Consider the following 13,239-nt stretch of genomic DNA (forward strand, 5'->3'; position numbering starts at 1 on the left):
AAGGAATATTTATTAAAATTAATATATTTTATTTATATGTTACGTTATATATTTAAAAAAATAAAAATAATAATAATAATAAGAAGAAGAAGAAGAAAGTAAAGAATAAGTAAAGAATATGAAAGATAATATAGAAAAAAAAATGGAAGATAAAATAGAAAAAAAGTATATAAATTTTATTCCTTTAATTTCTATCTCATCATACTTCCTGCATATAAACCGAGCAAACTATAAAATCGACTATAAAATGTAGACGAATGTCAAGACGGGCGCCTGGTAGGCCAGCCGCTTCTTTACAAAACTCGATGTTCTCAAGGACGCAATTCGTGAACTATGTCGATTGTATTTACACTAATAAAGCCAAAAAAAAAATAATTCTAATAGCGAAAAACTATCATAAAATATTAATAATAATATTCAAAATTAAAAATTTTGTTTACAAAACTTTATTTTTTTAAATGGATTATATACTTAAAATATTATTTAAACCAAATTTGTAAATATTTTATTTTTATATTTTGTATAATTGTTTTCTTTATTATTATTATTTTTTTTTTTAACTTAACCGGAATTCCATCCAAAATGGAAGAAATTCTTATCTTTCGATTGACCTAATTGGCACGACCTCTGGTGTCCGAAAGACATATAAATGTGGCAGAAGAGAAACAATCGATTGTTGCAGGTCAGTACAATCGATTAAAACAGACGAATTTTATTACAAATAACCCAATTTAATACGCGATTCAAATAATCATTTATAAAATTATTTTATAAAAACGAAATTAAGTTTTATTAAAATAACATATTCATTACCCGAGACGCCGTTCAGTTTAGTTTTCGGAACGGAAGAAATATATATATATTTATTATATTTATAATTTAAATTATTATAAAAATGAAGAAAATCTTAAAAAAGAATTTTTTAAAAATAATTTGTAAAAGACAAATTTGTTTTAAAAGTTAATTCATAAAAAAGTTATATTATTAAGATAAAAAAATTTTTTTTAGATTTTTATAGGCGAAAATAAGACGTTTCTGTGTTTTATTTATGATTTTATTACATAAACCCAGTAACAATTGGACAATGGTCCGTTTTGAAAACGGCATCGAATGGTTGTTCGTATCAAACTTACGATAGTAACAGACAGAAAAAAAGCATCATATGATGGGATTTATTAGGGAGGCTCTATTTTTATTCCTTCAGTTTATTGTCGGTATTTTCCAAGTGTTTCTAATGCAGACAGTGTAGAGAATATTTTGATGGCGGACATTAAGACAAAATACGAAATATCTAAGCTTTAATTTCTTCTTATCTTTTACTACTTTATAATTTACGATTCGAAGAATATTCGAATATTTTATTTAAAAAAAAAAAAAATGTGAATTTATCGAAAATAGAATATAAAATTTACCTATTTCTTAGCTATATTTTACACCCTCAACGCAAAAAAAAACACATGATATATATGGTATTGGAATATACTAAAGCAATATATATATCAGTTACATCTTATATAGTTTAGTGTACGAAAAAAACTTTATTATTATTTCTAGTAAATCTTGACTTTTTAACATTGAAATTTCGGTTATATACTTTATAAATAACGATCAAAATATTTTATTTGATATAAAATATATGACAGGGTTTTAGATTTTAATATAATACAACTTATAACTATCCAAGTAAAAGTGCGATATTAAAATAATATAAATGAATTAATAGGAAAAAATATAAATAAAATAATTGCATAAATATACGCTTTTAAAATGATTTATGAATAAAAAATTAATTTTTAAATGAAGAAATTTATTTTAAAAAATCACTTTAAAAAAATTAATTTTTAAAGTTTATTTTAAAAAACTAAAAATAATGATTAAAATGGAAATAGTTCGGCATCATAATTCAGAATTTAAATATAATATAAACCTATTAGAATTTAATGTTTCTTTTTTTTAAAAAAAATTATGCTTAAAATGTTAAATAATTAAACAGCGCAATATTAACTTTACACTGATTTGCACTTTTTTATAACGAAATTTAATAAAGAAAATTTAGTTTTAACCTCATACAGTATAAGATTTTAATACTTAAAATAAATCTTGTGTTAATATTTAAACATTTAAAAATTATTTATAAATAGAAATACTAAACTACTTAAGATATATTTAGTCTTCATACGTGCTCTTAAGTATGTCAAAGGTTCACAAAAGTACGATCGTAGATTATGTCAATTTTCTATTTATAATTAAAAATAGATTATTTAACACGATTTAATCTTATTTGTTGGAGAATTTACCCGATTTTTTTCTATTTATTTAAGTAAACGTTTTGAATTCTGATTGGTGTTTGGCTATTCGCGTTAAAGGTCGTGGTATAATTTCCATTTTATTCGACAGAAAGGTTGCGTGAATTATTTAATTTTATTTGCAATTTCGTGTTAATTTTTGGTTAAATGAATTTTTATATTTTCTCGAGAATGGCAAAAGTATATTGGAAAATCAATTCGATGAATTTATTATAAAATATTTACCTAATAATGCTTTTATTTATTTTATTTTTTATCTTCCATAATATATGTAGAAAAATGTTTTCACTTAATAAATTACATTACGCGGATTTTTAAGTTTCTTAAATGTTTTTAAACTAGTTTTGAAGCAGTTTTTGCGTGAAGAATTGCAGTATCTTAATCTTATGTAAAGCCAGATGTTTTTTATATAATAGTAGATACGTTGATAAATTATTGAAAGACATATGCTACTGAAAACATGCCAAACGGATGATAAAAATCGTAAAAGATATAAAACTCTCTCTTACGGTTGTCTTGACTAAGCTTATCGAATCGGAATTGTCAAAACTGCTTTGAGATTGCACTTCATGTTCCATTCTTGGACTTTTTTCATTTCGTTGTTTGTTAACAAAAGCAGATAGAAATATAGTAGCCTACATATATGAGAGCAAATGTGTTATTTCATAAAATCTGACAAAATAAAAATAAATACATTTTTATTGAAATGATGTATTGTTTTATGTAATAAATCAAGAATATATATATGTGAAAACTATTATTAATTAAAACCTTTGAATCTATTTTCCAGATGATTTAAACTTCAATATTTAAGATTAGTTCAATATAGTTTCATTTAGTTATATACATTTTATTGAAGCATTTAATTATGATTAAAATATGCTTCTAATTCTTCTAATCTTATCGTTTGAGTGTTATTCATTAAATTTTAAACTCAAACTTAAAGAAAAATAATAATAATTAGCGGCTTAATATTCTCCTTTGTTTTAATTTTTTCAGCTGGCTTGTTTCAGAAGTATATGTCGTGAGAACACGATTAAAATATACAATAGAATAACCATGAACGATATAGAGACAAAAATATAATTTATAATAATTTAAAACATTAATAAAATAATATTTCGCGTTTATTTCAAATTAATGCACAGAAAAGAATATCTTAAAACGAGCACAAAATATAATTTTATTTATTAATCTCTAAGGAAAATATAACGTCTTTAATGTTTATAAATTCAAAAAGTAATTATTTGCTGTCTTTAATCTTTCGTGCATGCCATGTTTTGTTTTTACGATTCCGTACAAAATTTTTTCCTTTTTTATTCTGAAAAAAAACCTTTAAAAAACAAATATTTATTTTGTCCCGCAATAAAAATTTTTCAAAGATTACAATTTATAATTTATTATCTTTAATTATATCAGAGATTTAAGATATGTCTTAGTTTCTTCAGAATTCAGAATGTTCCGTTATTAATTAACGATTAAAAACAGTAATTTATTTTTAATTCAAGATGATAAAGAAGTATCTCAATAAAATGATTATTTATTTATTCAAAGTTAGAAAATACAATCCTGGATTAAAGATAAACTTTTTATTTATTTTAAGTTGAAATTTTATTATTATTATCTTAGATTTAATGATTGTTTTTTTCTAAAACATATACCGGTATACATTGATATTCATTTTTACAGAAATCACTTATAACTTAAAAGTAATTATACGAACAATATATATATATATATAATACATTTAAATAAAATAATGTATATAAATTTTACGTTAAATAGCATTATATAGACGAACTTTTAATTTCAAAGAGAAAACGTTAGCACGATATCCAAACAAGAATTTCGTGAAAACGGTATATAATCGTTCAGCAATCTGAATATTTGATTAAATTTACTTACTCTTGCTCCTGACCCATTGCTCATTCGATACATTTTCGTCTTTGATTTATATGTTAAATAAATCTTTAAACAGGATTAGGCTATATGAACGGGTATAACCCAAACCGGTTGATACGTTTTCGAGTTTTTTAATTCTTGACAGTAAACACTACGAAATTATAAAATTGAATTACTTTATTAGTATTCACATTTTCATTGTGTTGTAAAATAATGTAAAACGTATATCACATGCGCAAATTTTGAACATAAATTCACACGAATAATCTCATTCTAATTAGTATGATTAAATACGTCGACGCTCTTCGGCGCATTCATGACATTCATAAAATATCACGGTTATTTCTCATATCGTGATTTATCATAATCCATAATCTCTCATTGATATTGATTTGTTATGGACAGCCAGATGGATGAGAAACTCGACTTTAAATCGGATCCTCAGATAGTTTCACGATTGATCTAGATTGGATATGTCGGGCTCCGTCCTTTAGGCTACTTCCATTGTAGGCTTGGGCGAACTCACGACGAACACTTAGAAGAAGCTTCTTAGTGCCTAAAAGATGGCTGAACGGCCAAGTAGATAAGATGCCAGCCTATCGCTCTGGAAATGTAGACCCATCCTTTAGCATCAAATCGTTCGATTGTGGCCTAGCCGAATCCATGGTGTTTTTAAAAACGGTCGTCTTAATGTCCACAGGGAGAAAAGAGTAAAAAAAGAAAAAATATTTCTTATGAGAAAAAACAAGTTTTGTTCCTGTTATTAAAGACTTAGATAATAATACTGTATTAATTTCAGTGAAACAAATTCAATAATGATGATACTGAAATGATGCGAATATTTTTGGTGAGGTGGCCATCAGCCGAGGAGCACGTATGGCCCAGGTGGCAAAACATTAGTCTGCTGCTCTGGGAAAAGTTGAGTCCAGGATTAGGAATTTTAGAAACTTTTCAGGGATGATTTGTCTCCGATATCTGAGCTCCATTCGTCACGGGGACTGATCATCCCTGTAGTAGCCCTATTTTGAGATTAAGTGAAACCATGACGGACTAAGAAAAAACGTTGTCTTAGTACCCAGTGAACAGAATCGAAAATAGGCAAGGTGGCAAAGACATCATCTACTCTAGAGAACACGGATTCGAGTCCGAATCGGTTCAAAAGTTTTTATAAGTAGTTTGACCATAATATGTTCTTTTTGACCAGGCTATAGTAACTGTTAAGTGATAGTTTCACCACCACTTAACCGTTTCCATAGCCCGGCCTAACATAATAAGCTTGAAAGAATTGAAATTTTTCGAATTTATAGATACTAAATCCAGAAAGAATTTATTCATAAAACACATTCTGTTATTTAATCAACATTAACAGACAGTAAAAGTATTTTACCCGTAGTAAATTATTTTAGATCAAATTAAGAGGAAATTCAACGGAATTTGAAATAATATTATAAAGTACTCAGCAAATCATTATAGATATACGTACTTAACACCTTACTCTTGCCGAGAAAAAATATATTTATTTGCAACAACAAACAAACGTTTTCAGCCTGATTCACAGGCCATCCTCAGGTTTGGAATACATTTGAAATTAAAATTCCATCCATGGAATACAAAAATTCAAATTCAAAATTAAATAAGGTACAATCAAAATAAAATATTAAATAACTAACATAAAGCAAAAAATAACAAAAAATATATAAAAATGTAACAAATGAATACGTAAGCATTAATAAATGCAAAATTTCTAAGACATACAATAAAACCACTATATTGATTGGTTAGAGCTCTTACTAAACTTCTTAACCATAAACTTCCATGCAGACGGAAGACTTTCTGCGTCCCTCGCATTAAGACAGCCTTCTTGTAACCTACTTCTAAAAATCTGCAACTTTTCCGCTGTCAAGGCTAATGATGGAGACGATAAAGGATTTATGATGGCCGCCTCATTCCATTTGACCGTAGCTCCTGGCGCTTGCGCCATTTGGGACAAAACTGTTGCATTAGACCCCTTTCTGATATTATAACTATGCTCCTTGATTCTAATTCCTAAACTTCTAGTGGTTACTCCGATGTAATCTTTTTTAACGCCCAATTGCATGTTTTCATACGGAATTTTATAAACTCCTGCTTTCTCTTCTGCCTTTATAACATCTTTATCATTCCTGAGGATTTTGTATAAATTAGGGGCCCTTTTTATAAGCATCCTCGAACTTTTTCTGTGTGCTATTTCTTTCATGACTGTATTCATACTTTCATTATATGTAAACTTTACAAACTTATTGGGAGCATTCTTAAAACATCCTTTCTTGATGTTGTGTTCATATTTCCTAATTATTCCTAGAATTGTACTTTTTTGGTAACCTAGGGTCCTGGCTACATTTATTATTCTATTTATTTCTTTCCTCCTGTCTTGTACTCTTTCGCAATACAAAAAGGCTCTTCTTATTAAAGCCCTGAAAGCTGCAATTTTATATTTATACGGATCCTTGGATTGGGAGGGAATATACAATGGGCTGTGGGATGGTTTAATAAAAACTTTAGTGGACAAGTGGCCTTTTTTGAATGTGATATCGATGTCGAGAAAATGCAGATTCAATGAACTTTTCTGCTCCAATCTTAAAGTAAGGCCATCATTGTTGTCATTGATCTTATCTAAAAAATCCTTAATTCTGCTGTTACTTCTCCATAATATAAGTAGGTCATCAACGTATCTGCTGAAATACACGATATCATCCTTAAAACCATGAAAAATTCTTCTTTCCAGCCTCCTAACTACCAATTCGCATAGGATCCCTGAGAGTGGACTTCCCATAGGGACCCCTCTTCTCTGCCTGTAGATCTGCCCATTAAACACGAAACAAGACTCCCGGCAGACCAAACTAGTTAAACTCTCTACTTCTTCTGTATAACTAAGCAATTCCGAGTTATTGCTGTATAAGAAATCCAATAGCGCCTCCTCGCACGATTCTATCCTTACTGACGGATACATGCTCTCATAGTCGAAAACCGTTGCAACTTCATCCTCCATTAATGCTATACTTTGCAGATCCTTAACCACCTTCATAGGATCACGGGCAACAAGAGTATCCATGTCTAGTTGCAAGGATAAGTATTCATGCAATTTCTTTTCTAACACAAATGTGGGACCCCTGCACTTCTCTACAACAGGTCTTATTTCTTTACCGGTTTTATGCACCTTAGCGAAAGCAAATAATCTAGGTGTTCCTGGCCTAGGGTTCCTGCATTTCTTGAGAAAAGGCAAAACTTTGGAAAGCTTAGAGACCTCCAGTTTCCTGACCCTTCTATCCAAGCTTCCAATAAGATTGCTGTTGATCTTTTCACACTCCGTCTTTTCGATGTAATCCATTAGTGCTTCGTTATATGTACGCCTTTTCATGATGACTAGTTGTTTACTTTTGTCAGCCCTAGTCAAGACCAAATCATTATGTTTTAACCAATTCTTCGTGAGCCGGATGTCACTACTCCTAAAATCCTGCTTACGGCCCCTCTGCCTGTTGTTGAGGACTGCTTTCCATCTGAAGTACTCTTTTTCTAAATCGTCTAGCCCAACAATGCCCCTTTCAATTTCCTGTACTGAGGTTTCCCAATTCATAGCCTCCACAGGCACAAAATTTGGGCCTTTTATTAGAAGCTTCTTAATCCTTCCTGGTACCTCAATTTGGTCCCACGCGTCTTGACTAGGGCTGACAAAAGTAAACAACTAGTCATCATGAAAAGGCGTACATATAACGAAGCACTAATGGATTACATCGAAAAGACGGAGTGTGAAAAGATCAACAGCAATCTTATTGGAAGCTTGGATAGAAGGGTCAGGAAACTGGAGGTCTCTAAGCTTTCCAAAGTTTTGCCTTTTCTCAAGAAATGCAGGAACCCTAGGCCAGGAACACCTAGATTATTTGCTTTCGCTAAGGTGCATAAAACCGGTAAAGAAATAAGACCTGTTGTAGAGAAGTGCAGGGGTCCCACATTTGTGTTAGAAAAGAAATTGCATGAATACTTATCCTTGCAACTAGACATGGATACTCTTGTTGCCCGTGATCCTATGAAGGTGGTTAAGGATCTGCAAAGTATAGCATTAATGGAGGATGAAGTTGCAACGGTTTTCGACTATGAGAGCATGTATCCGTCAGTAAGGATAGAATCGTGCGAGGAGGCGCTATTGGATTTCTTATACAGCAATAACTCGGAATTGCTTAGTTATACAGAAGAAGTAGAGAGTTTAACTAGTTTGGTCTGCCGGGAGTCTTGTTTCGTGTTTAATGGGCAGGTCTACAGGCAGAGAAGAGGGGTCCCTATGGGAAGTCCACTCTCAGGGATCCTATGCGAATTGGTAGTTAGGAGGCTGGAAAGAAGAATTTTTCATGGTTTTAAGGATGATATCGTGTATTTCAGCAGATACGTTGATGACCTACTTATATTATGGAGAAGTAACAGCAGAATTAAGGATTTTTTAGATAAGATCAATGACAACAATGATGGCCTTACTTTAAGATTGGAGCAGAAAAGTTCATTGAATCTGCATTTTCTCGACATCGATATCACATTCAAAAAAGGCCACTTGTCCACTAAAGTTTTTATTAAACCATCCCACAGCCCATTGTATATTCCCTCCCAATCCAAGGATCCGTATAAATATAAAATTGCAGCTTTCAGGGCTTTAATAAGAAGAGCCTTTTTGTATTGCGAAAGAGTACAAGACAGGAGGAAAGAAATAAATAGAATAATAAATGTAGCCAGGACCCTAGGTTACCAAAAAAGTACAATTCTAGGAATAATTAGGAAATATGAACACAACATCAAGAAAGGATGTTTTAAGAATGCTCCCAATAAGTTTGTAAAGTTTACATATAATGAAAGTATGAATCCAGTCATGAAAGAAATAGCACACAGAAAAAGTTCGAGGATGCTTATAAAAAGGGCCCCTAATTTATACAAAATCCTCAGGAATGATAAAGATGTTATAAAGGCAGAAGAGAAAGCAGGAGTTTATAAAATTCCGTATGAAAACATGCAATTGGGCGTTAAAAAAGATTACATCGGAGTAACCACTAGAAGTTTAGGAATTAGAATCAAGGAGCATAGTTATAATATCAGAAAGGGGTCTAATGCAACAGTTTTGTCCCAAATGGCGCAAGCGCCAGGAGCTACGGTCAAATGGAATGAGGCGGCCATCATAAATCCTTTATCGTCTCCATCATTAGCCTTGACAGCGGAAAAGTTGCAGATTTTTAGAAGTAGGTTACAAGAAGGCTGTCTTAATGCGAGGGACGCAGAAAGTCTTCCGTCTGCATGGAAGTTTATGGTTAAGAAGTTTAGTAAGAGCTCTAACCAATCAATATAGTGGTTTTATTGTATGTCTTAGAAATTTTGCATTTATTAATGCTTACGTATTCATTTGTTACATTTTTATATATTTTTTGTTATTTTTTGCTTTATGTTAGTTATTTAATATTTTATTTTGATTGTACCTTATTTAATTTTGAATTTGAATTTTTGTATTCCATGGATGGAATTTTAATTTCAAATGTATTCCAAACCTGAGGATGGCCTGTGAATCAGGCTGAAAACGTTTGTTTGTTGTTGCAAATAAATATATTTTTTCTCGGCAAGAGTAAGGTGTTAAGTACGTATATCTGGAATTTGAAATACTGAACTGTAGCACTTTTTAAGTTGTATTTTTTAAAGAAAAAATTTAAAAAAAAACTATAAAACTATAAATAGTTATATTCATATATTTTTGTAATGTAATATATGATATAAAGTATACGTTATATATTTAATATATGCTATATATATATATATATATATATATATATATATATAATACCAATTAACTATTATCCAATACCAATTAACAAAACATATAATTAACAAAGTTCCAAGAATTAATTTTGTTGATTAAATCAATATTATGACCATACAAATAATTTTGGGTCTTTGCAGAATTATCCTTTTTAATTGTCCAATCAGAGACAGGTGGTAACAACTTAAAACCGACAAATGACATTGAAAAATACATACAATACAATTGACGCCGACCTTTTCTTTGAGGATCCGACGCCAAGAACACAGTATTGTGATACTGTGTTCTTGGCGTCGGATCCTCAAAGAAAAGGTCGGCGTCAATTGTATTGTATGTATTTTTCAATGTCATTTGTCGGTTTTAAGTTGTTACCACCTGTCTCTGATTGGACAATTAAAAAGGATAATTCTGCAAAGACCCAAAATTATTTGTATGGTCATAATATTGATTTAATCAAAAACATATAATTACAATAAACTTTCTCGAAATAACAGCATAAAAAGGACTTGGTTGATGTTGCTCTTTCAAATTTTTCATCATTTCAAAAGTTTTGATAAAATAATACTTTGAATCATGTATGATTTGTCAATTATAATTATTTTCATATTATCTACATAGCGGCGTAGCTGGGTTCTGCGGGACCAGTGAGGAACCAGATTTGTGGGCTCCCGAAAAAAAATTTTTCGGCAGGGGTGTCCTTTTTCCGTAATGGTAATCGGAAACGTCCAAACAAGTAATTTTTTTTTTTTTTTGTAAATTTCGGCTTTTGAATGTATTTATTCCGTTTTGTGCGAGGTAAAACAAATAATATTAGGCTACATTTAAATTTTAAAAATTTACTTTACGAGCTTTATGACTAGCAAAATCAAAAATAACAGAATCGAAATCGATGGAGTCAGTAACTTCACGTTTCAATGGATGAAATGGCAAGGTTCGTCAATCTCAGGTTGCACATTGTCGATCTCAGGTAGTTTTTAATTAGCTTCAGCTTAAAAAAGCTTCTCTCACACGTTGCAACACTAACTCAGATCGTTAAGAAGACTCGGAGACCGATTTCTGTATTCGGTACCGAATCGATCAATTTGTATCGATGAATAAAATTCAGAAGCTCCGTTGGTCCATCTTGACAAATCAGGTTAAGTTCCGAAGATACAGCAACGAAGTTTTGAAGCCGTTTTCGTTCAAGAGCAAATTTTTTTTTTGTCGATTTCTTCCGGAGCGTTTTCAGGGTTCACTTCCGAAACAGGATCCAGCAAAATTGCGGACGTTAAGAAGGCGTATCGTTCTGCTAACTCTTGAATCTGTTGAAATCTTGTGCCAATTTCCTGAATGATTCGGTCAATCGAAGAAACCATTTGTAGTCTCAATTCATCCTTGTAGCTGAGTCCAGCGTTAGTTTTTCGGATTTTTTTTTTCTGTGATTATGGGGCCCCCATAGGCCTATCGCTTTCCAGGGACCCGGTGCGGACCGCACCTAACGCACCCCCTAACTACGCCACTGTATCTACACATATATAAAGCTACATTCCGTCACTGATTGATATGAAATGTTTCTACAGAAAAACGGAATGAAATAGTCGGAAGACCATGACGAGTACGTTACGTACTACGAAATGCTAAAATTTAATCTATGGCGCCTAATAAACAAAATTTCATCCGAACGGTCAATTTTAATCATCATCTTATTTCGGAAAATGTTTATTAGTATCAATGTGCACTACATTATTTTAAATGTAACGTTTTCCTTTATCTTAGTGTCAGGTGATATTTTTATCAAGATGTTTTGATATATATATACTGAATAACAGTAAATAATATATAAATCTAATATTGTTATACATTTAAAAACTAATAATAATGAGAACGGCACGAACTTGAATTTGAACCACCGAAAACGGTCAAGAACGAAGCTAATATAAATGTAGAAATATTAAATTAAAATTTATTTTTATCTTTCCGCATTTTTTTTATCTTATATTATCTTTTTACATGGAATTTTCTTAATTATACGTATTAGTATCTAAGCACCACTTTAAAATATAAAATATCATATATCAGTACTCTACAAATCTACATTTATTAGTAATTGTTACTTACATAGCTATAGCCTACTTGTATTGTCAATAAAATCGAAAACCTGTTTTTAAAATTTCCGGCATTTCAGATATGAATATTTCTAAATAAAAATCTTTAATTTTTATTCGACTTTGTCATACCTGTATATCTGTAAGAGAAATGTTTCAGGAATATTTTTTTAAAAGTAATAAATTAAATAGTTAAATTTGAATAAAAATGTTAAAAACATATATGTATAATACACGTATATACTGCATATGTAGTCTATATTTCACTCTTTCTGCCTGTGGGTATAAAGAGTGAAATAAGAGGCTCTCTTAAGAGGGCCTCTTACCAGGCCCTCTTAAGAGTGATAAGGAACGGGTCTCAACATATCCAGATGAGCCGCTACCTGAAAAATTCCTGGAACTTTTTCGACCCGTCCGGATACGATCCCGGATCTCCCAGAGCGGTAAGCTGCCACCTTGATCACTCGGCTATCCCTAATATTACAGTAATAATACACAGTATATCGACGGTCTGATGACCGAGGAGGCTGATTCTTCACCCTACCTTCTTGGCGACCAGAGATCAATCTGAGCTAGCAACTTTCAGGGATTTTTTTATGGATAGTCAGACCCGAATACGTCAAACCCCGTTCTTTATCACTCGGTCGCCTCTATTGTGAGCCTAACAGAACCCAGAATGAGTATAGGGTTATTTAGTGCCCACTAGGTCAGGTAATAAGAATTTTAAAAATGTATATGTACAGTATACATTAGTAATGTATTTATCTTATCTCATCTAAAAAATCATTTCTACTAAATAATTTGTTTGAATTCATATATGATGACAACAATTGTAATTTATTTTACTTTCTATATTTAATTCATTAAGATCTTATCAAAGATATTTTTCAATGTTAAATTATTCATCTTTAGTTGTGAGTAAAAATATATAAATGTCATACGTTTACAATTCAATTATAAGCCTTGTTCTAATAGTATTCTTTAACGAAGTTTTAAAATATTGTATTTGATTCTTATTTATGCAAATCATTAATCCATATTTAAAATTTAATATGTTCAAATTGTGGAATATAGTAACTAAAGCGTGATGAGCATTTATTCCCGAAGAACATAATCGATTCTA

The 13,239-nt window shown here is 30.8% G+C and overlaps 2 protein-coding genes across 2 annotated transcripts; one reads left to right on the forward strand and one right to left on the reverse strand.

Moving 5' to 3' along the window:
• Nucleotides 1–4,286: 4,286 nt before the first annotated feature.
• On the reverse strand, nt 4,287–7,821 carry LOC136984549 (uncharacterized). Its single transcript, XM_067281585.1, has 2 exons — nt 6,485–7,821; nt 4,287–4,359 (listed from the first exon to the last, which is right to left on the reverse strand). Exons 1-2 carry the CDS (start codon nt 7,819–7,821, stop codon nt 4,287–4,289), a joined length of 1,410 nt encoding a protein of 469 aa, XP_067137686.1.
• A 117-nt stretch (nt 7,822–7,938) lies between these two features.
• Nucleotides 7,939–11,331, forward strand: LOC136984550 (uncharacterized). Its single transcript, XM_067281586.1, has 2 exons — nt 7,939–9,085; nt 11,261–11,331. Exons 1-2 carry the CDS (start codon nt 7,939–7,941, stop codon nt 11,329–11,331), a joined length of 1,218 nt encoding a protein of 405 aa, XP_067137687.1.
• Nucleotides 11,332–13,239: the final 1,908 nt, after the last annotated feature.

Source organism: Centruroides vittatus, unplaced genomic scaffold (genome assembly GCF_030686945.1).
Source record: "Centruroides vittatus isolate TY-2023 unplaced genomic scaffold, ASM3068694v2 contig_922, whole genome shotgun sequence".
In the NCBI taxonomy this organism is placed as follows: Eukaryota; Metazoa; Arthropoda; class Arachnida; order Scorpiones; family Buthidae; genus Centruroides; species Centruroides vittatus.